At 46.6% G+C, this 26377-nt stretch overlaps 1 protein-coding gene across 8 annotated transcripts in view; it reads right to left on the reverse strand.

The window, feature by feature from the left end:
* Positions 1-4091: 4091 nt before the first annotated feature.
* Positions 4092-26377, reverse strand: part of NFIX (nuclear factor I X) — a 251299-nt gene continuing 229013 nt past the window's right edge. For 5 of the 8 annotated variants that reach the window (XM_053370380.1, XM_053370382.1, XM_053370379.1 and 2 more), the window contains 4 exons: positions 22464-22639; positions 18763-18910; positions 15452-15546; positions 4092-6212 (listed from right to left, as the gene is read on the reverse strand). In XM_053370380.1, the coding sequence (XP_053226355.1) occupies positions 6198-6212; positions 15452-15546; positions 18763-18910; positions 22464-22639 (434 nt within the window). In that variant the 3' untranslated portion in view covers positions 4092-6197. The remainder of the gene's footprint in view (positions 6213-15451; positions 15547-18762; positions 18911-22463; positions 22640-26377) is intronic. The other 3 variants (XM_053370385.1, XM_053370383.1, XM_053370384.1) reach the window with 2 other exon arrangements.

The raw sequence follows: 26377 nt of genomic DNA on the forward strand, positions 1-26377 counted from the left end.
GGGATTTGTGAACCCTCAGGGCTCCCAGAGGAGCCACCAGCAGCCGCTGGGTGCATCAAGGGCCCCGACTAAGCATCACCCGAGAGGGGCTGAGGGCCCCATGCAAGATGGCAGCGGCGGCCCTGCGCAGAAAGGCTGCCGAGAGAAATCCACGCTGCCTTCAGCCCTGCTGCTTGGGTGATATGCATTGTTCCCTCTCTCCTGGGTGGTGCTAGCCCTCTCTTATGCATGGGGCAGCAGAAGCCGGCCAAAGAGAACGAGGCACCACTGCGTTTCGCCATGGCCACAATTCCCTCTTTCTGGTCGAGGCTTGGCTGTTTATTGCTTTCCCCTGTATTGAGCACATGGGTCAAAGGGGGGAAGGGGCGGGATTTCCAGTAACCCACCCACCCCGGCAGAGCATGCGGTCCATCTGTTCCAGCGGAAGATGGGTTTACAAAAGGCACTATGTCAGCTGGCCAGTTAAGCGGGGTGGGAGTAAGGCAATACCATCCATCTTGGTCCTTCCCTGAAGCGAGACGTTTCCCCAATTCAACCTTCCATGCTCTGAGAGGCTGTGGGGCAAGGGGGTTGGGGGGGTATGCACTGCTGCTTTGCCCCCTGCCCCACCCACCGCCCCGAGAGCCAGCGAGGGAAGGGAGGGAGTTGAGAGGAACCACGGTGGGGAGGCTGTGAGAAAGAGGGCAAGCGAGGGCTGAAAAGAACCGACTTGGGGGAGGATGGAAGGAGTTCAATGGACGGGATGCTGGTGAGATCACAAGGTGGCTCCTCTTCCCAAAGAGGAGCCCCTGAAAGATGAGAGAGGGAGAGGGTGGGAGAGAGCGCACGCTGCAGATTTGGCTCACTAGGGGAGAAGAAATCAAAGGCATTCCCAAAGTCAATTGGTTTTGCTTAGCTCTATGCGGGGGTTGGAGAGAAACAAGCCAGGAGAACCAAGAGAGAAGGGGGTGCGGTGGCAAGGGGGAGAGGGGAGAAAGGGGTGAAAGGAGGCAGAGAACCACGGCCTGTGCAGGAACCTTTGCCGTGGCAACCTCACCGTCACCCATCTCACTCGGCAACCTGGGAAGATCCATGAGAAGCTGCCAGAGACTTGCTGGTGCGTTTGACTGCAAGGCCCGCTGCCCCTTTCAGCTAAACATAAAGAAGGGATAATGCATGTTTCCTAAAATGTGCTTTATGATAACAATTAATTGGTTCATAAACTATGTATAATAGAGATTTTAATGTATTTTATATTGTAAGAAGCACCAGGTTTTGTATTTTTAATCTTTTTTCTTCTTTTATGATTTTTAGGGTTTTTTTGTTGTCCTTTTCTTTAATTTTAATTTTGCAGTTTTCTTCTATGTTTTTAACCTGATACAGTGTTTTGTTTACAATTTTATTTTTGCGTGTGAAAAACTTTTGCCTTCAGCCCTCCCATAAAACGACAAAACTAATGAGGAAAAGGAAAAAAAAAACCAAACCCCGATCATTATCGATTTTTTTTAAAAAAAGGATTTAAAAAACAAACAAGAAAAAGGAAAAGTAAACAAATGAAAAAATAAACAGAAAAAGTTTTTTCCCCATACTTACAAAGGTTGGGTTTTTCTTTTGTCCCTATTTATTTAGAGTCCCTGGGAACAGAGGACTTTGCAACAAAAATAGATTTTTTCTCTTCTTCTTAACAATCTTTAACATACAAAGATATTAAAACTATGCACTCCATTGCACTTGGCTCAATGCAAACAAAATTGGTTCTTTTAAAACCCCTAATATATATTTTGCTTTTTTTAAAAATCCCCTCCCCATTTTTAAACACACATTCCTGTGTATCTTTCTTTCTCCTGCCCATACCTTCCAGCCACCATAATTTAAAGTCCTGTGTGCCACCCCTTCCAGGTTCCTCCTCAGTGTTTACATTCGCCCTTTTGAAGGACCCAAACCAGGTAGAGTTTAACATGTAAGCGGATGACATTGTCACTCTGTCCACCCACATGCTGCTGTCACCCAACGGTTGCACTGTAGGAGATGCCAAGAGTTAAGTGTGTGCTTAAGCACTGTGAGGACTCAGAGCCTCCTTTTCAGAATGAAATACAGTAAACCTCTACTTGATCCCACCTCCAGTTTTTAAGTGCTGATTATTTGTGGTCGCTTGCCTTTGGACTCCTGCAAATCTCTGGCCCTACCACTTTTTTTAGACCATCCAAACAGACAGCCCCCCTCCTCATGGTTTCTCAAGTAAGGAACCTATTCCTAGCAATCCTGGGCGTTATATTTAGAAGCTTGCCGAAATCAGATTTGAATTACTTGATTGAATGGTTTTCTTTCAAATAACTGAATACATTGACTGAATGAATTCAGCAACTGAAAAGATGCTGTAGCAGCACCAACTATGGTGGCCGTCGGTATTTATTCCCTGGTTTGGGCCACCCCCACTTTTTGCACATTGCTCTGCATTCAGAAATGGTCACTAGGAGCTTGGATGCACTTTTTAAGAACTGGGGAGGGGCACTGTCTTTCTCAATTGGGGAAATGCTCCAAATGATTCTTATGTCAAAATAAAATGAAATATGCACAGCACTCCAGCTGCTGTAGTAGGTGCCTTCTTGCCCTGGACTGCAATGCTAGAGTTATCTTCAACTTCATCTCACCTCAAAGTCTCATTATTTAGAACACAATGGGACCATGTCCCACGCAACCAGGGGAAAGAAGGGTGATTGGTACTTTGCAGGAGAAAGGATGCTGAGGAGGGGAGGTGGGAGATGTCTATTTTCTTAAGACCACCAAGGTGGAAATGGTTTCCATTCTGACATTTGCAGAACTTCTCCATGGCTTTGTGCTCTTAAGGACATAGACACGGACCTTGGGCTTAAAGCCTGGGAGCCTTCCAACCTCACCACGAGGAACGAGGCTGCGTCCCAATTCCAGTTACTGCTTCTGATCTCTGCCCACGTCACAGATGTAAGCTCAACCCTCAGTGCTTGCCTAAATTACTTTATGGATATTTGGCTAGAGACTACTGGTCATTTGTTCTCATAGATCTGAGAGCAGTCTGAAAGAGGAATGACCTATTTGTGTTGTATACACTTATCCCATCGTTGCCTCTGGTAAACAGGGTAAAACCCTGAAATATCTGCTTCCTGAGAGGCGACGCGAAATGCATGTGTGTACAACATGCAAAGTGACCCCTCTTTCAACACAGTCTCTTCAAAATCATTGTCTTTCTACATCCCCAGCTGCTTAGTCTCTGAAAGGTTGTATTTCACCTCTGAGTTGCATTTTACTGAAGGTATTGGGTGAGGGCCCTGGTATGGGGGAAGCAGCAAAGCACCACTCCGAGACTCCATGCAATCCAGGTCTGCAGTCTTACTGGGCAAGAGCGGACCTGACTCATGCCAAAGATGGAAGCCTCAGGCAGGCGGCTCCACATGCAGCAGCCAATTATGTCAGCCAACTGAAACGTGTACATGTATTTTCGGCAGGCTACTTGCTCCCTTACCACATTCCTCATGGAGAAGAACTCCCTCCCTTCATGCAGCAGCTGTCCTGCAGCTGTGCAGGGTCAGGCTTCATGACTCCTCCATGAAAGCAGGCCTCTGATAAGGGTGGCCACTGTTAAAGGTGTGTGTGTGTGTGTGTGTGTGTGTGTGTGTGTGTGTGTTAGAGAAAGAGTGTGTGTGTGTGTGTGTGTGTGTGTGTGTGTGTGTGTGTTCCTCTGACATCTGGGAACCGGTGGGTGTGAATGGGGATAAGCAGGGAAGCCAACTGCTGGTGGAGGGGAGGGGCAGATCTGCAGCCCTCAGAATTCCCTTCCTTGACCCTGTTTCTCCATTTGGAACTGGAAAATCATTGCACTTAGACAGGGATGCAGATTCCTGGTCCCGCCAGCAGCTCCTGACTATGTCTGCTCCAGAACTTGCTGATGCATCAGCTGGGGATCACTGTGGCAGAGAGGAGAGGGGCTTCAGGAGGTTCTCCAGATCAACTTGTTTTCTTGCACGGTCATTTGGGGGCAACTCCAGGCACTGCAAGCCAGAAACCCAAATGCAATTGCCCTGGGCAGATGGCATGGGAGCCCATTCCCTGCAGCATTCTCCAGATCCACTCCAAACCCAGACGCCCTTGCCTATCCTAAGTTTACCATGTGGAGTTGCCCTGTAACAACCAGTGACCCCTCATGCAGAGATGGACACATTTAACAGGGGAGATGGGATGGGGAGGGGGGTGAACCCCAAAGAATTTGGCAAAGCTCCTGCCCCCAAAGCTTAGCATGGGGGTAAATAAGGAGAAAGAGAGGGGCCTCTTCCACAGACCTTTGGAAAATAAATAATGAAGATCTCATTGGTGCAAAACAGAGGGGGGCGCTTGCTCTCCTCACTTATTATTATTATTATTAATTATTATTATTCTTTTGTAGTCTGAGAAAGGGAAGATGAAAGTGTGCGGAGCTGTGTGGTCGATTCTGGTGCGTATGTGTGCATGCGTAGTGTACAGCCGGCAATGTCAAACCTTCACATCTACCAGTCAGGCAGCTTCCACTACCTCTAACTCTATACAATTAATTTTGTTGCGCTGAAGTTTTGCTGAGAGTGTTCATATGTTCTAAGCTCAAAGGGTTTGTCTTTTTGTTTGTCTCAACGACGACCACAAAACCCTAGCGTTTAATTTCTTTGCTGTTGTCACCTGTATGTAGAGGAAGCCAAAGGAAATGCTACAACTAAAGGAGGAAAAGAACCAAGTGGAGAAAAGGGATCAGGAAGAGCATCAAACCATAGTAACAACAGACACCCAAAACCTCAAAAGGAAAATACTAGAACTCAGAGGAAAGGGACACAGCCCAACCTGTCCAGAACAGGCTACAAGCTCTGCAGAAACGTGCCTGACTGAGCCAGCTGCCTTCGCTCCAGGGATTTGTCTGGGGTACAACTTGAATGTGGCCTCTTTGCTCTCTTGTCAATGGATTCTTTTTACAATGTTTTTAGTAAGCATCCAATGGGTCTCCAAGTGTCATTTGCCCTCTGGCAGTGGTAGCAGATGCTCTCTTTGCTAAGAGAAATACTTAGAAACACTTTCCAGCCCAATCCGTCTTGGACTCGTGAACCCAAGAGTGCCTGCCTTTCTTGTATGTGAAGGGATCCCAGTTCATGGAGAATATGACTAGGAGTACCTTCCACATAAGCCCTAAGGTGTTATTATATATATATATATCTGAGATGCAGGAAAGGTTCGTCAATGGCAAAGGACACCAGGAGTCACCAGACACCAGGATGTGTCAGGTGTGTGTGTGGTTTTGTCTCAGAGAGACGGGGGAGGGAACTAGGGAGAGCCCCCCCTCTTGCTCAGGAATGGAATATTGTCTCGGCATCTGGCAGTCAGGAGCGTTTCTGTTTTTGCTTTTTTAAGTAATGAGGATGCTATGTTAAATTTCATTAACAAGGGAATTTACTGCAAGGGGGAATTTATGTTTGATAGGAGATGTTTGTGCTGTGAGTGCCAACCAAGCATTATGACCCTAGTACTGCTCTAATCATAGCCAGTTCCAATTGTGAACCAGTGCACCACACTGGACACGCTTTTAGAAACGTATTTAGGAGGATATTTGAATTTAGGACAAACTTCATTTTCCTGCAGCCCCTGTACCACATTGCGAAGTTTAAAAAAGCAAATTGAGTGACCTAGAAACACAACTCTCCTCAAGTTGCAAATGGGCTCATAGGAATTAGGCTGGTAGGCAGTTGAGGCACTAAGAAAGTGTCTCCTCTTTCATTTCGCAACAAACATAACCCCTAGCAAAACTTGGTGCAAATTTTGGGGGTTTGAGGCTGGTTAATGTGAATGCTATTCCTTCCCCATGATGAATAAGAGAAACCCCTTTCTTTTTTTAACCACTGCTTGAATAGCCTGTCCAGAACTATCATATCATTGAAACAGGATTACGTGACTTCTGTAGGTGTTGATGGGATTCCTTGCAGAAGACAAGCCTCTTCTACGCAAATGCAAAAATCTGCTTTGGATCGGGGAGGTCCAACGTAATTCTTTTAAGCTTCTCATCTGTAGTGTTACCCAACGTCTCTTACTTTTCCTTGAAGAGGAGCAGCTCAGTGAAGATATGGGTTAAGGACTGAAGATTCTGATTCTCAGGACGTGAGCGAAAACTTATTATTATCATCATCATCATCACCATCATCATTATTATTTTTCTTCGCTTGAAGATCCCGTCAGAGGAACCAAGACTGGAGCAGAAGAAAACACAAAAAGGGAGAATTAAAACAGAGCGTTGCAAACTTTCTTTTTCCTTTGTTTGGCAGGCTAACATTGATACCCATCAAGCAAAAGCCACAGTGCTAACCCAGTCACTGAGTTTGGTGCCTTTGCCTTCTTCTGGCAAGCTCCAGTCATCTAGTCTCGTTTTTTGTTCCTGACTTGTTCCTCGCTAGTGTTCCAAGCCATGATTTACCCTCACATTGCTCTGAAATACTGGTGCCCCTTCATCCCCCTTTGCTGAAAGACTCCTTTGCTAAGGCCACTCATGGCTACATTTGTGTACATTTAACAAGGAGAACGACTAATATTGGCTCTCCGGTGAAGGTAACTGTATGGATGACACATGCATTTCAGGGCTTTTGTCACAATTGCACTGTGCATTTGTTGGCATACGCTTAAACATGTTAGGGTTGGAACAAGACCACTTGCCAAAAATGGCGATCGCACATCGAGTTTCCTCCCTCCTCTTTCCATCCAGTTTAGGAAAACTTGCCCATATCCTAAGGTTATCGGCAGTGTGCTTCCTTGCCCCAGTACAGTGGTACCTCGCAAGACGAATGCCTCGCAAGACGAAAAACTCGCAAGACGAAAGAGTTTTTCGTTTTTTGAGTTGCTTCGCAAGACGAATTTCCCTATGGGCTTGCTCCGCAAGACGAAAACGTCTTGCAGGTTTGTTTCCTTTTTCTTAAAACCGCATTCCTATGGGAAACCGTGCTTCACAAGACGAAAAATTCGCAAGACGAAAAAACTCGCAGAACGAATTAATTTCGTCTTGTGAGGCACCACTGTGCTACATCACCAATGCTAATGACATGGGTGGGGAAACACACAGTGTCGGTGTCAAGATGGCTCGGGGGGCAAGCTTAACTCTGTGTGCCAGAGGGGAAAGGGGCAAAGTCGACAGCATGCTACCATTTTTGATGTTCACCAAAACATCTAACGTTGTCCCTCAGTATACACTTTTGAAAAACACTCCTTTCTCCAAGGAGCTCAGGGTGGCACATGTGATTGTCCCCTCCCAGGTTATCTTCGCAACAATCCTACAAGGCAAGCCAAAGGAGTGTGTGACTGGCCTAGTGCATCAGAGCTCAGTGGGGAATTGAACCCAGGTCTCCCTGGTCAATGTCTGACAGCATATCTGCTTCTTGCCACTGTTTGCATTTGTGCTGAAACCAGACAAGGATTATTTTCTTTAGTATCTAATATGACACCTGATGTAACTTCTCCCTCTCTTTCTGTTTATCTTGCCTTTCTTGCTGCTACTCCCAAGGTGCTGCCTACTTTCGTGGAAAACGTGCAGCTCAACGCAATTTCACAGCCCTGCCTGAAGCTGTTCCTTTATCAGCAAGAAATTGTGAGCCAGAATTCAGTGAAACAGCTTTTGCTTCTCCTGCTGTTTGGAAAGACAAAAAGCTTAGCATTGGCCACCAATGCCATGGGATGTTTCCAAGTGCTGCACTAAGAGCGTTTTCTGGCTGTAGCGTTTTATACAGTGCTGTTTCGAACCTTCCCTTGAGAGAAGGTGAGTTCCAGTCCTTTACCCAACCTCACACACCCTACTCCCACCTGCTAACTTTCTCCTGACAAATGCTGCTTGACCCCTGCCCTTTGCTCTTACTCAAGGATAGGGAATGTAGTGTCCCTTGGTATGTGTTGTTGGACTCCAGCTCCCATCAGCCCCAGCCAGTATGACTGATGGTCAAGGATGATAGCAGCTGTGGTCCAGCTACACCTGAAGGGACACAGTTTCCCTGCTGCTGATAACTGTTGCCCACAGCAACAGCCTCTGCGATGGATGGGAAGGTGAGGAGGTTCAGGTGGGAAGTTCTTATTTCAACTTCACCCTCCTGTAAATCCCAAAGCCACACATGCTTTCTTCTTCTGGTTGCTAAAGAAGAATTTGATGTGTGTTCTATATTATTATTATTATTATTATTATTATTATTATTATTATTATTATTATTTGTAGTTTAGCAGTGGGTGGAACCTCCATGCCTGGCTCCTGATCTATCTGCCACAGTCTGAACAGTGCCTGGAAGTTCACAGTTCCCTCCAAGCTGAAAGGTGAGGGGCAGAGATGCAAGCTCTGCATGAAGGCACAATCTGCTCCCTGACAGTGCCAAGTAGGGTGGGGGAAGGTGACACACTGTAGATAGAATCGCCATCTGTGGCACCGAGAGAATACTGAAAGCGCTGTGGAGGAAGGGAGAGGAGGAAAGGAAGGCAGCTCCAAATAACTGGATTCTCCGGAGGAAAACGCAAGCCTTGCGAATGGCCACCAGGAGGGGCTCTGTTACCGCTATTGGGAAGCCCAGGGAGTTCTCCCTTTTTCTAGCCCCCAGCTTCTCTCTGCCTCTCTTGGGCCACTGCCAAACGCTTTCCCTGCCTATTCTGGAACTGTGGAGAATGCCTACTTCATTGGGCAAAGCTCACCTTTATGCATCTGTTCTTAAAACCACTTGGAAAAGGAGGCCTCACTCCGTTTATGAGAATGTGTAGGACAGAAAGAGCAAACTTCCATTTCCGGCAGTTTTCATAGCACAGGCAGAAGCAGGAACTCAGCCTCCTCCCAACTTTCCCAGCCAGTGGTCCGCCTCCCCCTATCGCTGCAAGAGCCAAGCAGGAGTTCCACTTTCCTGCAGCACTGCTTTGTCTCCACTTTGGTCAAGGTGTTTCATTTCATTATACCCTACCTAGATCACTTTGGGATAGAGAGGAAAATATGTCTGCTTAACAGAAGGATAACGGAAGCTTAGGACATATGATGAAAGGACTATAATTGTGACATGCAGCAAAGCAAAATTGCCAAGCTCCAAAATGCAGAACTATGTCAACCCACCAACCCCCACTGCCCATTGGGTACCAAACTTGGGTTTCCTGACTTCCAAAGTTTATTTATTTCTATAGGTCACTTCCTGCTCTTTTCCAAGATGCTTTTTAATATTTTTTGTTCTCTCCAGCTCTTTTTGCTTCACACATCCTCTCTCCGTTTGGCCAGTCCATGTTCCTTTCATAAAATAAGGTGCCAGCTCTTACACCCAAGTGAATTCATGCCAGCCAACTGCATTGCTGGCCATTACTCATTGTCACAGATTCCAGCCAATCAGGTGCCGATGCACCCCCAGTCTAAATACTCCAACTGGGTGAGGCGTGCTATGATGCTAAATCTTCTAAGCCAATCATAAGGGACTAGGCAAATTACAGCATCAGAAGCAAAGCCTGACATCCTCTGGTGGTGGTGGAGAACCAATACAAATTAGAGATTTGGAAACAATCAATCAAACAAAAACAAAAACAACAGCACATCATTTTGCCCGCTCCTGCTTTGTGACTGGCTAGATTTAAAAATGATGTGCCTAAAAAGCCAATCAGAATGCTGTGCCTCAGTAACAAGCCAGTCAGGAGTTGTCACTCCACCATGACAACGTCCACTTGGCAGTGAGGGATGGATCTGTCTCCATATGTCCCTTCATGTCATAGCATCTCTGCTTTCAGATGCCTTGAGCAAGCCCTCCGTAGTCACACGACTGCTCTCTCAAAACTCCATTTCTGACGGCGTATTTGAGCTGCATCTGACCATCCTGCAGTGGCATCTGACTACACCAGCAACAGTGCAAACCTGCAGACCTTAGGGGAGTGCTTATGTGCCACTCATAAATATTGTCTGCCCTGGCAATGAGTGGGCTGCTGTGGCAAGATATGCCCTGAGTCAGGAGAAGGAACGGCCCTGCGTCATCCGGTACTACATCACAGAAATTTCCTTGGGTGGTGGCGGCGCAGGAGAAGGTTGGCTCCACTCACCTTTCAACAGCCACCTAATTTTGCCTAGAGCAAAATTCAAAGCAAATTTGGAAGCCTCACCTCAGACAGAGACACTGGAGGAATTTCAAGTCAGGAGAGTTTCAAAGAAGACCAGCAAAATTTGGGAGTGGGGTTTCACGTATCCCTATGTGAAAAGGTGTATGGATGCATCTAAATTTGGAGCAATGCCTTGCCCATCCCACCCCAGTACAAATAGGGTCCATATAGCCATGATGCAGGCAGCCAAGTGCAAGCCGGTGGGGTATATTGTTCTAAATGGGAAAGAGCACATGGGTGAGAGGAGTTAACTCTTCCCTCGCCTTACTCTACTTCATTGCTTCAAGCCCTTTTCTCTCCAGCCTGGCTTATTTCCAGAGTTGGGTCTGGGCTGGGACAAAAGTGTTTCAAGCAACAGAGCACATGGAGGTATGATGGGGGAGGGATGGTTTTGCTTCTCTCACCCCCATGGAACAAATAGATTCCCCTCCCACATTTAACATGTCAATGGGGCAGACACATGCATAAAGAGACATGGCTGACCCACCAGGTCTAGTGTGACTTGGTGGTCCTTTTGTCCTCTTTCTTGAAGATACGTTACAGAAGTAGCCATTTGCCGCCATAATGAAAAAGAACCCTTACATCACAAAGAAGCAGGTGTGATTTTGCAGCTCCTGCCAGCCTCTGAGGGCATCTGGCTGCCATGGGTGTTTTGGCAGCTGCTGGGCGAGGGGGTACCAGGGAAGAGTGCTGCGATGATGCCAGGCCACATAATGCCTTTTGCTAGGCAGTACCTGGGAGATTTGGATTGGCATCAGCCGCACTGCTGTAATCTCTGATTTGGGCCCAGCCAGAGCCCACGAAAGGAGCAGGCAACCAGCTAGAATGGCGCTGAGCTCACCAGCCACACCAAAGGCAATGGGAGCTAGTTGACCTGTGGCGCTGGCATAGCCTTAGACTTTAAGCCAAGGAGGCAGCAGCCGGGTCAGTGCAAGGTTCAGCGCGCACTGTTGGCACTAAGTGAATGTTTAATAACAATGAAAGCAGTATGACCACAAGCAAAGGTCCGTCACACCTCACGGGACCTGCAGCTGTTCCTATGGGCAACAGCCAGAAGCCACAGCTGAGAGAGGGGGAACTGGCACTCTCCTCCATCTCTCGCTTGCCCAATGCTATCTGTCTTTCTCTTCCCCTCTTTTGTCCTCCTCCATCTGCCTGAATCCAGAGTTCAGAAAAGTCACTGGTTACTGTGGTAACACCTGCCCTCCCCCCCAAAAAATATACTGCAGCTTAGCCAATAGAGCAAGGAATATCTCCCGCCCCCCTCCCACACACAAACAGAAAACACAAAACACACATGGACACATTAAAGGGCCCTTGGCAAATCTAGGAGCCCACCTGGCAGAGCCTGGGTTGAAAAATACTTCCATGTTTCCCATCTGTCTTATGCATGATAGGGCAGAGCAACCCCTCCCCAGCCCCCCTAAAATCCCAGGAGTGAGGGGGGAAATCAAAATGAATCAAAGGGTAGGTGGATGGGGTGGGGGAGTACAGCAGCTATAAAGAAAGTGATAGAAGTGCATTAAAAGAAAGAGAGTGGGAAAGGGAGTGGGGAGAAAGCAGGGGGGTGGGTGGGGAAATGGAAAATGAAATAAATCCAGAGAGGCAAAGCAGAAAAGAAGGAGAAAGCAAGAAGCAGGGAAGTTGCTGGCGGAAGTGGCCCTGCTATTCCTGAGGCCGTGCTGGGCCCTGGTCCAGCCTCGCTCTGGACCATTGTTTCCCTGCCCGGCCCCCCAAGTCCAAGTTCATCTGGGTGTGACATCATGTCTCGTTGCTCGGGGAAACCAGACGGGCCAGACGTGACATTGGTTATGGGATGGGAAGGGGAACAGATCCCATTCCTGCTCTGCTTCAGCTCTTTTGCTCACCGCCAGGGAGCAACGAAGGCTGGGAGGAAGGAAAGGCAGACCAAACCTCAGAGCAATCTTGTGAGAGAGGGCAGGCTGGATCAATGTGTGTGTGTGTGTGTGTGTGTGTGCGCGCGCGCTAAAGCAGGTTTGCTCCAATTCTGCTTCACACAGCCGTTCTCTGCTGCTCTCTACCCTTCATGTCTCCGGCACATTCCCCTCTTTTGCTTTCTGATCATGGTACTGGCAGGGTTGAAACATTCCTAAATAATATGACACACCAGCTTGATCATTTTTCGCTGCAGAACCAGTGCTTGTTTGTTACTTAGTTGTTACGGGGTATCCCCGCAGATAGCATCTGTGCTGCAGGGAAACCACAACCTCCCAGCAATAAAACTGTTGATAGAAAAAGGTGGTTCCCCTCCCTTCTCCAGCTATCTCCCACATTTCAATTCAGAGTGGCTGGTGGTACTGTGGCTGCATGAGTGCAATGGGCAGGATATTATTCAGGTCGAGCAATAAACGCCTTCATACTTCCCACCTGCAACATGCCCACTTTGAGAACTTTTCAAAAGGCTTTACTTTTCCACCCTGATGATCAGCATCCTGATTTTGTAGCCTTTCAAAATTGGGTAGGAAAACTGCTGAAACTCCTTCCCCTAGCCTGGTTAGCAACCCCCAATTGTGGAGGGGAAAAGTCTGTTTCCCCCTTTTAGTTCTTTCCATGATGGGCACTCCCAGCTCTCCCATACACCTACCAGGGAACATACTGTGCCACTAGTGTTGCATCCAAGTGGCGGCTCCTTTAATAACAAGGGGAGCACATTTTCACACATGGGGCTTTGATTGGCTTCGGCTTAAATCCAACACTAGCAGTAATGCCTAGTCTGCGTATTCTATTTTGCTTATGTAACACCTATTCCCGTGGCACAAACAGGGCAAGACAGGCTGAGAGATACATTTAAAGCCCCATGTGAGGAACATAGACTCATCAGCCCCTCCCCATCTTCCCCCAAGAGCCTTCTGCTCTGCTGTAGAGAGCAGCTATACGAAAAACTATTGGGAACCAGACTCAAGCCCAAGAACAGGAACGGGCAGCAAAGCCTCCAAAGTGCAGCATAGATGCTCTCTGCACAGTGGTGTAGTCTGTCCATGAGTGCTACACAACTGGTCCCGACATGGAATCTTCAACACCTCACTGGTTCCTCTGAAATGCTGGACATATCCTTTCACTGTTGTCTCTCCTGCCTTGAGAGGTGGATTTATTTAGGGGAGCGTGGAGGGTTTGGTTGCGCTGGATGCAGAGGCTTGGGGGCACCGCAACTATGATGTAGAATGAGGACAAGAGCTGGGCAAGGGGGAGGGCTCCGAATTTTGGCGTTGCCCAGGGTGCTGCCGCAATTTGAAACCCCAAGGTCTGCCACTGCTCCCTTCTCCACTTCAGTACTTTCCACAATAAATGATTGGCTGGTCAGTAAAGTAATTAAGTTGCTCAGATGGCAATGCCACCTCCTAGCTGACTCCAGGCTCCTTTGCCTTTATCACTTCCATGGGAGGCACCAAGGAACCAGTCAGATTTTCCTCCCTGCCTTGGAATCCTGCAAGGTTGCTGAGCAGTTCCCCCACCGTGCAAGGAGGGTGAAGCAGCAGCAACCCAAAGGGCAAGGGAGAAGGGCTTTGTGGCCTAAAAGGAGGTGGCCTTTTTAAAGTAGGGAAATGACAATGGGGCAAAGAAGGTCAGTGTGGGCCAGTGTCACAAAAGCTGGGCTTCTCATGAATTATTTATTTTACTCTTTTCACTGTGCAATCCTCCCCTGCCCCCTGCAAAAAAGTATCTCTTATAGATTGTTCTTACTTCCCGATCATGTAAGACTGGGCTCACTGCTGTTTCACATTACAGTGGTACCTCCGGTTGCGGACGGGATCCACTCCGGAGCTCCGGTTGGATCCCGAGGTTTCCGCAACTGGAGGTGCCCATTCTGCGCATGTGTGCGGCACGGTAGAGCGCTTCTGCGCATGTGCATATGGTGAAGCCTGGGAAAACACTTCCAGGTTTGCCACATACGTATCCTGAAGGATATATAACCAGAGGTGATCCTAAGTAGAGGTAGCACTATACACTTCTGCATAGAAAATATTTCCATGCAGGAAGCAACACAAATAAAACCTGTATCTCCATCATCACATTCATTTGAATGTTTATGAGGATGAGGAAATGACAACTTGCTGGCACATGTACACGGCTTGTTCACTCAGGTATGCACTCACCACAATTCGTGACCTACACCTTTACTGAAACACTTCCAAGTAGAGAAAAAGTATAGATCATCATGAGGAGTGCACGTGTGTCTATTTCACTAAGTGTACATGCCAGGAATTTGCTGTTTCCCAACCTGTGTAGTGACATCTATGTGACAACCTATATTTGGGTCTTGCATTTTTTCCTGCATGGAAACCTTTTCCAAGTGAAAATGCAATGTTAAGCCACCCAGAGCCCCATCTCATGGGGTGGTGAGAGAACAAATGTGTAGGCAAGGACTATTATGTGGGAAGCCTTGAGACCTGGATGGAGACACAGTGACCTGCCCAAGGCCACCTTATGAACTTCCTGGTTGAGCAAACTGATATGTGTCTTCTCCACCCAAATCCAACACCCTTTCCACTGAACTACAATCAAACTTGGGAGTCCTGCTTTCAGATTCTGTCTCAGTTGCAGACTTATAAGCCACACTCTATTTGAGGGGTCATCCACACCTCATTTTGTGCTGTGTTTCTAGGCACAAGTCTGTGTCTCAGTGGGGTTTTTTTTTGTCCTGGCACTTTCCCTGGGAAAACCCTGTTTTACCGGTGAATTGGAGAAAACAGCTATTAAGTTTTCTGTGGGTTGCTGTTTGCTCCAATTGAGCAGTAAAGTGCAAGTTTTCTCAGGGGAAGTGCTAGGGCAAAAACAAAAAACACTCAGCCACGGACCTGGAAAGCACCAACTTGTGCCTAGAAAGCGCAAAGCAAAGGTAAGTGTGGATGAGTCCTGATCCTCAGTTTCCTGTTTGGAAAACGTAGGCCTGTAACTGATGTTACAGAGTTGGCTGCAAGAGCATCAGATCTAGATAATGCCAAAGGTAATTCTGGCATTGGAAAGGGGCTTGATGACATACCTACCAACGGAACCCTGGAGTCCTGGTGTTCAATTTCATTTTGTATTCTACCTACTAAACTCTGTGTTATGCCCACCATTCAAATGAAAGCTGAGAAGACCCACGTGCTAGCTGTCTTTCCTTCTCATTTGTGCTTTTGCTCTATTTACAGGGGAGACTTTGGTACTGGGTGCAATGCATGTTGGAGCAGAAGGGTCTCAGCAGACGTGTAGGTGTCTGGCCCTGACCCTCATCCCATCCATCCCTTTAGCAGAACCACGTCCATCAACCCGCCCAACCTCCCCCACACATTGCAAGCTACATTTGGGCTACAGCCACATACAACCCCTGTGAAACTGGCCCCCCTACCTGAGATTGCTGGGGGATGTTTAGAAAGTTGCCGTCCCGGGGTCCGATGCCGACAAACCGGTTGGCAGAGGAGGAGGAGCCTGGCGCTGAGAATGCTGGAGGGGAAAGAGATGTGAGGCCGTTAGGGCCACTGGGAGAGGCTGATGGCATTGATGGTGGTCATGTCAGATGAAGGCCTGCCAGATGAGGTTCAAGACAGAAAAAAATCTAAAGAGAGACTGGGCACAACTCCTCCCACCCTCCCCAGAACAGGATAGCCACCTACAGGTTGTGAGTGCGATCTGCTGTGAAGCTCGCTGCTTGAGAGATGGGGGTTATGGGCACGGACAGATTTGGCCAGCTTGACTGCACAAACTATCCAGCAGCTCCCTGAGGAAGCAACTGTTTCTAGAGAGGCCTCAGTGAAGCCACACGTCCCAGCAACCTCTGTGGCATTTCAAGGGATCCTTGGGTGCTCCTCTTCGATCAGGCTTGTGTGAGCTTGGCCTGGATTGAGATGGAAGTTAAGGGAGACTCTGGCCATCGTTCCACAGCCTTTGTTTCACTTGAGCATGCTCACTCTCCACCTCTCTCTCATGGCCCAACATCTAAATCTCCTGGCCTAGTTTTCCCTTTGACCCTAGAGGTTGCCAGGGCTTCTGAGCTCAAGAGTCCTATTAGCAGCCTGAGACAAGCCTCCTGCCCAATGGCAGGGTGGATGGCATCCCCAAACATGCCCTTGTATGGATCTGCCAGGAGATGGAGTCCCGTGGTCTGCGTGCCTCCCCTGGGCATAATGCTGTGTGCCAGAAATAACTGAGCTCAGTCCTTTGGTATTTAGTGTGGTGGCAGAGGAGGGCAAAGCTCTCAGGGAGGCTGAGTGAGGGGCAGGGAGCAGGCATGGGAGATTCCCCCACCCTAAAGTACAACTCCAGTATGGAAACCAGTCTGGGCCAAACTTTGCTTATGAGATTGCGAGAGGTTCTGCAATCACATGCTAACATGCATGCGCATGCATACGAGAACCCAGTGTGGCATTTCGTCTTCATACCCAGCCTCTAACAGCCAATACCCCTGGTTTCCCTAAGAGGGTTTTCTCTGCTGCTCATCTTTGTAGGAGCTTAGTAGGGAGCCAGCAGCTCTTCCTTGGTGAGTTTAAGGCCTGGCTTCCAGCAGTGATTGCAGGAATTGGTAGCAAGAAGAAAAAGGTTCCCCCTGTGCTCCCTTGCCCACAATGTAACACTGGAAGAAGCACTGTGTGCCAACCTCCAGCTACCACATAGAGCTGAGCTGCACCATCAGCAGACTCATGTGGGATATCTGTTGCCGGACTGTAGTGCTTCAGGCTGTGGGTAGAGGGCTGGATATTTTAATGTTCCTCCTCTTCAAATAAATAAATAAACACACACACACAAAATGAGCAAGTGAAAAAAAGAAAGATAATGGTTCTGGGCCAGTCTTCTTGCTGACATGCTGATTTTGAACATAAGGGAGGGAGGTGATTGGTTGTTGTTGTTTTTCACATAAGGGAGTATTCAAGCAGTCGTTCCATTTAAGGCTCATAACAACAGCAGCAGCAACAACAAGAGACTGTTTAGCCTACTGATTAGGGTGTTGGACTTTGACCTGTGTGACCTGGGTTCAAATCACTACTCCAGTCATGCAACTCCCTAGTTGACCTTGGACTAGTCAGTCCCTGCTCAGCATTCCACCTACCTCACAAGACTGTTGTGAGGATAAAATGGAGAGGGATCTGTGGGTCACCTTGAGCTCATTGGAGGAAAGGAAGGATATAAGTGTAATGAACAATTAATCGAATAAATAAATTCAGTTCCCACGCTTGCAGTCTGACAGGGTTCAGGCCAGCACCAGCACTTTACGCTGAGTCTACTGATGATCATGTGGACTAGCTCTTAGTACCCGGAGGTGCCTGGTCTCAACCTCACAGAGAACCACAGTGCCTCACATACTTCCTGGCTTTTTTTTTTTTGTTTTGTTAGCCCTCCTAAACAATGGGAAAGGCAGCAACCCAGACATACGAGACTAGAGCATCTCCTGCCATGCCTACAACCTGTTGCCCATCCCTTCGTCACTCACGTCCCCCACCCCCTACAGCACCACCATCAGTTTAATGGAGAATATGAACAGCGTGGGAGTGAGCAATGCCATGAGCACAGATGTAGAAAAGGAGAAAAAAAAAGGAAAAAGGAAAAGAAAGGGAAGGAGAGAAAACAAAAGGAAAATGGAAGTGGTAGCCGATCCTTTCTCCCAAGGGGCCTCACCTAAGCCAAGAAAGTTTGCGAGTCAACTGCTTCATAATGGGAGAAGCCGGGGATCCTGGCGCCCCACCCTTCCTCAAATAGGTGTGGTGGGCCCACCACGTCCCCTGAAGATGAGAACAGAACCAGGCATCCTGGCTCACAACCATCGCCACCACCCTGAGTCATATAACACAGCCGCCCTCCTGAAGGTGGGACAGTCAAATGTCTGGGCTCTCATTTCTCACAAAACACTGGGGACATTCTCAGGGAATCCTAGTTCCATACTTTGCCTCCGCACCCTGCAGGCAGACGCTCTCCAGGAAAAAAGCACAGACCACAACTTAGGGCATGACAGGAAGCTTGCTATGGATCTCAATGGAAGTTGATTTTTCAGGCACCAGATGAACACCTGTAAACACAACCCTCCCTCGTATTATGAAAAGCAAAACACCTAGCAGTAATTCTTCTTCTCAGAATTTAATATGTACAGTTGATTTTCCGTCCCTTAAAAAAAAGGAACCAACAAAAAAACCCAAAACCCAACCCTACCCAGGAGCCACCATGACAACCAACAACTTAATGAATAATAATAATAAAAAAATTAAAGGTGTCGGAGCTTGGCAGCCTACTGCATCTTTAAACGCTGGGGGATGGGATGGAAGGTGGGAGGGTTTGATGGCAGCTGGGGAAGGGATCAGATGGGGTGTTTCAACCTTTAAAACAAGTATAAAGCACAAGACTTGATGATGACGACATGGTGCCCCCAAGCCCACCCTTTCACTCTCTCTGCTGCTTGTCCCCCTCTCACCCCTCCACTCGTCTCTCTCTAACGCTCCGAATCCCTTTCTTCTCTGAGGTGCCTCTTCCTTCCGCCTCTGCCACACCTGTGTGCATTCTTCTCTGCTTCTCCTTCTTTGCCCTTCCTCGGCTCCTCTTTCCTCCTGCTCACTAGGTCCTTTCTGCCCTGCTCAACCCCTAGCGAAGGGGTTGGTGGTGTGTGAGTGGGTGGGGAAGAGGTGGATTTTTATTTTGCTTCGCTCGGTGGTTTGGGTTACGCTTGGGTCCACTTACAGGGTGACGTTGGTGTCGGCGCTCCGCCCTCTGGGTTAGTGCTGGTGGATTTTGTATCAGGCATTGGAAGGGGCACTGGTCTGGCCACAGGTGGTGGCGGCGGCAGCAAAAATGACCCCGTGACTTTGCCCTGGCCGCTACCGTTAGGCTGCGAACAACATAAATACAGTGATGCGTGAACGAGACAAGGCAACGTTAAAGATGCAGTATCTGCTGCTGGCGGCTCTTAGGGTGTTTTTGTTTGTTTTGTTTTTCAAGAGGGAAGGTCTTTTTCTCCCCCGTCTTCTTTTTAAAAAATCATATTGTGAACTTAAATCTTCCCCTTGCCTCCCTCAAGCTCTCCCTATCTCCTAACTTTCAAGCACGTACATTCTCCTTGCTTGCCACAAGAGACTCAGGCAGCCTTAATCATCATCCAGGGGCTCCCTGTGTTCCTGCTTGACTGGCACTCTGAACAAGGATTCTTCCACTCTGATGGCAAGGCATTAAAACCACAGTTTTGACTGGAATTATGTCTTACCGCATATCACTGCAAGCTGCGTTGTCAAAGGCTACAGCTCAGTAATTAGCAATTGAATGTGCTCTCCGTTGGGCACCCTGAGGCCTGGCTGGAATGGCATTGTAGCCCTAAGACAGCCCATCAACTAGGGCAGCCTGTAACTCAATATGGCTGCCCAAAGAGAACGACTGTAGTAATATGTGACTTAGTACTGAGAGGATACTTTTTGACTCGCTTTAGCTTTCTGTCTGTAGGCTTTGCATCCTAACAATGTAGGCTTAAAGGACCATATGTACATTTTGCTCACAAAGAACCACGAGCTGATAAAATGCCTTCGTGTACATACAAGATTTCTCTTCTCCATCTCAGCAAATGCTAAACGCATCTCCAAAAATCAAGTATCTGGTCCTTAGAAAGTGTTGTGAGATTTTGTAGCAGCCACCTAGGTCCAGCTTCTAGATTTGGAACCTGTAGCATCTAAATTTTAGCACTAAGCCACAAAAAGAGAAATCTTAGACGCCTTTTAAATAATAAAGAAACCCTGAAATTCAGTTACGTCACAGAGCTGGTGAGCTGGGGATACAAGAAAACACCTCATGTATCACAAATCTAATTTCAGCAGCTTTGGAAAAACTGTTTTCCCAGCTCAGTTTTTCCCTGCCATGTGCATGTATCAAGAAGTGAAGGAATGGTGGTTATAGGACCCCATATGTCAAGATTTATGACAAGTCCGTGGAAAGAGCATGGAATTCCTGGGTAGGACTTAAATCAGAGAAAAAACGGCTTTATTATTTTGAAGGTGTGGCATCTGAAGTGATTTTATTGGCTCCTTACTTTTGTTAGCCCTGAAAAGAAAAAATGGCCATCGCTCTCTTCTTCAGCAACCATGGTGAATGGAACCCCCTGAATCTCTTCTGCAACCCCCCAACTTTATTTCCTTGGCTTTCTTGATCTTCCTACACCATCAGATTCTCTAATCTGGCTAAGGTCCTAGCAGGATTCAAGGGATGACCATCTTCATTCTGCGTGGGTGTCCAATGCTATGTGCTCTCAGTGAAGTAGGAGCCAACATGGGATACAAGGATTATGTAGACCATGAGGACGAGCCATCACAAGCCTTTTCATGGCGACGCCTTGGCTTTCAGTTTTGCCAGTGTTTCTATTGCGTGATCTCTGTAGCAGTTTGACTGCTACTCCGGATGCTCTGGTGAATGGTGGAGACTCTTGGCTAAACCAGAACAGTTAAATCTGACTTGGAAACCTTGCTAGGTTTGACCAAAGACAAAGGGTGCTGGGGAACCTTAGAAACTTAGCAGCTTGGCTTGGTCTTCTTGCTGCCTTGTGGCAACATGGCTACTCTTCCAAAATATTTCTTGTTAGGCTAAAGGCTCTTTGGAGCTTGTGCCAGCTGGGTTGCTTCCACACTAGCCCTTTATTCTGAAATTGCCATTCTTTGTTCACCTTTTAAAAACAAGGCGTCCACGTAATATTGTTGCCAAATCCTTGCTTCCCAGCACCGTCTGTGAAGCCATCCTGAGTTTTTCAAACCTAATATACAGCCATTTTTATGATGTAAAAGGTAATTGTAGCACCCCTCTTGACAGGCAAGGTGCTACTGATGTGTTTAAGGGATACTGTGCTTTTAATCAAAAGCTTCTTGTTTGTAGATTCAGTCATTGCTTTGTTTTCAGTGCAGATGTGGGATAGTAAGGAACTATCCCTTTACTCAGCTTCTGTTTCCTGTTGTGTATTGTTTGTGTGTGTTATACTACTGATTTACTTGCATTATTTTTTTTTCTTTCTGAGGGCAAAATATTGTTATTCTGCTATAAAGAAAAGAAAAGGAGAGGGGGGAAATAGAAGGAAACCAGTATTTTAAAGCACACTTACTCTGCAGGAAATAGAAGCTGATTAATTATGGGGCAATTCACCACCAAACAAGAAGTGATAAAATGGGCAAAATATACAAGGATGATACTTTTAATTAGCATTATAGGGGAACATCTGCTTGATGTGACTGACTTGTGCATAAATAGCAGAATCTTGATCATAGGATAGGGCATTGCTGGTTAACATTTTAGTATACCATTTGGCAGTTCAGTTTCAATTTCACTTCTAGGAAATGATGGTAAAGCAGAGGTCTAGTATGGAAGCAACTTTGGTCCAATATCTTCATTAAAAGGAGGCTTAAAGATGAAGAACATTTCTCTTCCAATATTCTTCTTAGCCTGCAAAACTTGTACTGGGCTGATGCATTACAGGATGTGGGAGGCAATACTGCATCTCATCGCAATCCTTCCTCACATGCTAGCTCAGAAGGACTCCCTTTGACTACCTCTGAGGTGAAACTTATCACCTAAAGCATATTTTCTAGTACGAACCAAGTACTTGAGGTACATTTCAAACCTTCGTCTCAGAAGGTCCCACTTTCTGAAGCCCATGGTGCACGGAAAAGTTCCATCTTCTAGGTACATGAATTCTTCTGCCATCTAACAATTCTGCAAAACCTGACATCTCTGAATCCTGCCACTCTGTAACCTTCACCAATTCCACAGAGGTTCCACACATTCTAGCATGTGCTCAGTACAGCCCTCTGGGATCTCCTCCTGTACCACAGAATCCAGAATACTCCAGGTTTTAGAACACTCAAAGCCCTTCAGAAATATATCCTATGAAAAGAGGGTGGCAGATAGGAGAGGGGCAAGAAAATGGGGCAACAGGGGGAAAAGCCTGTCTGGGCCATACAGACATGCGCCCTCCCTTTGGAGGTCATGTCCCACACAAGGCGGAATGACAAGCAGAAAAGAAGCCCGTCTTCTGAATAAATTATATTCCTCTTATCCACCCTCCAAAGCAAGCTCCAATATCCTTGGTGCCCTCAGGGCAGTTCTCCCTAGCCTGAACGTTGTAACTTGGAACCCTGTCTATTTTCAGAGGCCAATGTCAGCTGCCAAGAGCAAGCCAGCGTCAGTCAGACCGTTCCTTCGAGAAAAAAAGACCCCGTTTCTTCCAGACCCAGGGGCCTTGGTAATCCTGCCTCCTGTGCTACTGACTTCCATGTGCCCTAGGCAAGCAGGCAGACAGGCAGACAGGCAGAGGGAGGGAGGGAGACAGAGAGGGGTAGGAGGTGGAGAAGGGTTGTAGGGTGGGGGTTTCTGGTTGGACAGGCCGGCATCCCTGGGCTGAGGTGCATGGCTCTTACCTGCCCGGAGCCCTGGCCTGAGCCGTCCGAGCATACAAACTGCACAAATTCCTTCAGCGAGTCCTGGCCGTGGTGGTGGTGGTAGCGGATGGTCGGGTGTGTGAAGTAGGGGCTGGACTGCTGGATGATGGAGGTTGATGGGAAGTGCAGGGCCGAGGCTGTGGCACGGGGGCTTCCTGGAGAGTGTAAGGACAGATGGACAGAAGCAGAGAGAGAGAGAGAGACAGAGAGAGACAGAGAGAGAGAGAGGGAAGGGGGGACAGAAAGAGATGTCAGTAACAACCCCATGCCATGCTGCTTCCATTCTACACAGCCCAACTGATGCTTATACACAACAGAAACACCCACCCCGACATCCTTGCTATAAGGGGAAGGCGCGCCATTTTGTCTCATTTGTTGGAATTGAGGGTTCCCTCAACCCTGGCAGGGTGAGGAAACTGCTCTTTTTTCACAAGAGCACAGGTGGGTGAGAATTTGCAAAGATGTGAAAGCAGATGCAGAGGGATCTGAGCAGGGCATGCCACACACCTGTGTGCATCTTGCGTGTCTTCCACATCCGTGCATGTTTACCTATAAGCATGCAATAAGTGTGTGTGTCTCTCTGTTTCTCTCTCTTCATATATATACCATACACACATACACACATACACACCCACACCCACACAGCAGCCATCGAGGGGGGTGCCTTTGCTTATGTGCATGTATCCCCCATCATATTTTGTGACAAGATGTTGAAGTCCTCTGCTTTAAATCTATATTTTTTTACACAATTGTTTTAATCAACACCACCGCCACCCGTCATCAAAATAAAGTACAAGCACAGGGAGCTACATTTTTAAAATATTCATCTACAATTACCATGCCCTCTCCCAACCTTTTATGCTCTTTATTGTTTCCCCTCCTCCTCCCCGCATCTAATTTAAGATTATTAGCTCATTAGGACAAGGACTTGTCTTATTCCACTTGCATTGCATTGTACATTGGAGGCACTTTACAAATAAATATAATGACAATAACACCTAACTTTCCCCCAAGCACACAAGGGCAAAAGGGCAAGACATATTCCTCTCCTTGGGAATAACTGGAACATTAGTAACTAACAGGGAAATGGGGAAGGGGAGTCAGCAAAGGAACCAGCTGTTGTGGACTGGGGATTGACTCTCCTGTGTGGCTGAAGTTCCTCCTACACACTGATACACAACTAGACAGATGGTGGAACAGGGAATATGGATGATAGCAAGGCAGTTACACAGAATAACTGGATGCTGGCTGCACTGGGCAGGTAGAATCATGGCAGGAAACTTGTTCTCTGTGGCAGCTAAATGCAAAGGAAGATGGAATGGGCTAAAATGAAAGGTGGCAGGATTAATATTATTTTAAATTGAACAAAGAAATTGCAACAAAACTCAGCCAATGAAGGCTGCTCTCAAAGGTGATTAGGGAGCAACATCAATGAAAAAAGCAGCAGCATATAACTAGGGATCTGTTCATGAGAAATCTCAGCTTAGGGATGCAATTTTTGAAACTCTTGATGTTGAGCTTATCTGCATGAATCTTTTCTAATTCTCGTGTCGCTCCTTGATCACAATGAAAAGCAAGTTAATTCTTTATCAGTTCTGCTAGAAATACAAACATTTATTGCATATTATATGCATTATCATACACATTATTGTATGTATATGTTGTATATACATGCTGCATATATGTATATGTTGTATATATTGTATACATATATGTGTGTATATGTATGCACACACACAAAATTATCCTGCAGAAATGAAGTCCGACTCTTTTATACATATTGTATGCATCATCTACATATTTTTGTGTATAATTGTGCATATAATTATTCAGATGTTAAAACTACCGAAAATGCACAAGCAGCTCAGTTGCAAGTGGGTGCTTGATGCAAGAGGCAGTCCAAGAGGAGCATGGCTCCATCAGGTCAGAAATGCCAAATTCAGTGTCTAAATCTGTTTAAAACAAATTTATCCTCTACTGAGCATTTTGCAGTTCCTGATCAGCAGACAAAACAGCTTCAAAGTGTTGACTGAATAGGACTATGGAAAAGATTTGTCCTGCCACAATACTGAGAGTATCATTACAGCTGGATTGTCCCCTGCAATCTTTTAAAAATACTTCTGGGGGATGATATACAATTTAAGCTGCAATCCTATACACACTTACCTGGAAGCAGATTCCACACCCGGATTTACTTCTGAGTAGGCATGTATAGGATTGTAATTGTTAGGCAATTACAAGCCAATTTCAGACTTGCCAGTCCTGTGCAATGTGGTTGAGCAAACAGTGGTGGGAGAACTCCAGGGATTGGGAACAAAAAAAAATGTTTCATCATCTCAGAGGGTGATAACTGCTAGAGAACAAGGCAGGGTGTGCTTACTGGCCAATTCTCTGCACAGGGAGATCCACCAAACTACATATGTGCTTCACTTCAAGCTTCATTGTTATGCAAAAATTATGTGACTGTTTCACCCAACATTTTCTTTTTTAATGAAATGCTGGGGGAAGGTGTTTTAACTCATTCTCCTCTCATACAGTAGCTGGGGGACATTTTTTATTTGGAAAATGGGACGGGGCAGGACATTGTTGCTCAGCTAAGCTGGTAGCCCCCCACCAGCTGCATTTCATTAAAAGAGAACAACTTGGGAAATTCAGTTCTGTACTGGATCCTCTGCATGAAAGGTAGTTTGGCTCTTAGTTTCTGTTGACAACTCATTCGCTGAGTCTTTCCCAAAAAATCCCATGGCCCAATGTTTAATGCATTCTTTGGTTTGTTTGCTTTTTAAAAAATGTATGTTTTGTACTATTTCATAAATTATTTTTATGGCTTTAAAATATTGGGGTTTTTTATATAAATATTTTGTGTGTGTTGTGTTTGAGTATTTCTGTAAATAGAATCAGTGACTTTCTGCTGTCCGGAAGCTTTTTAAAAGCTATACTGACAACTTCACACACTGCTGCATTCCTTCGAGTCACTCCTGCGTGTTCAGAAGGAGGAGGAAATGTGCTGTCCAGCAGCAACCAGGTCAAAGGCAAGATCCCACTCCCCTTGTTCTGAAGTGCTGGTACAGCAACTGCCTCCATGTCGGGATTGAATTAATCTCAATTTATCTAATCTTGCCCTATTAAGTAAGATGCGCCTCTGGGGTCTGAGAGAAGGAGGAAAAGAGAGAAATCAATCTGGTTATATCACTGCTGCAGTTAGACCATCACCACAGTAATGTTCTACCACCATATCATTTCATGAGTTCACACACAACTGATGCTATGTTTGCAGTAAGACTGAGCCTTGTGCAAAACATCCCTGAAATCCAAGGCAAGATCCAAGATGTAAAAAGGCAGGCAATTTAAAAATGTCTTAGGGTTGGGTGTGCAGCTTCAGGGTAGTCTACTTAAACCTGCTTACTCTGTTCCTTGCCTGACCACTCCACACTAAGAGGTACTGTCATCCTATTCCGATATACCTTCCTCTCTCTACACACATACACACACTACAGTCCTGTGCAACATACACTACGGCACAACTAAACATTACATTACATTACATAAACCCACCATTCAAACACAAATCACAGCACCCTCCTAAAATGCATAAAACATACAAGAGCTGCTACTGAATTGGTCGTTTCCGATCTTGACAATTCAAAAAAGTTATTCCTACATATATGACCATTCACATGCTAGCAATGAACAGTCTTTATGCTACTCTGCCATCTGCTGCTTTGCATGTTATTGCTGTCATTTTTACTGCATACATTTTATAATTTTTGTTGCGTTACTGTATTTCTATTTTTAATTGTAAAGGCAGCCTGGGAAAGTTTCACTGAAGGGTGGTGTATAAATAACTAAAGTAAGTAAATAAATAAATTTTGGACGTGAAATTAGTGCGGCAA

Source organism: Podarcis raffonei, chromosome 17 (genome assembly GCF_027172205.1).
Source record: "Podarcis raffonei isolate rPodRaf1 chromosome 17, rPodRaf1.pri, whole genome shotgun sequence".
Lineage (NCBI taxonomy): Eukaryota > Metazoa > Chordata > Lepidosauria > Squamata > Lacertidae > Podarcis > Podarcis raffonei.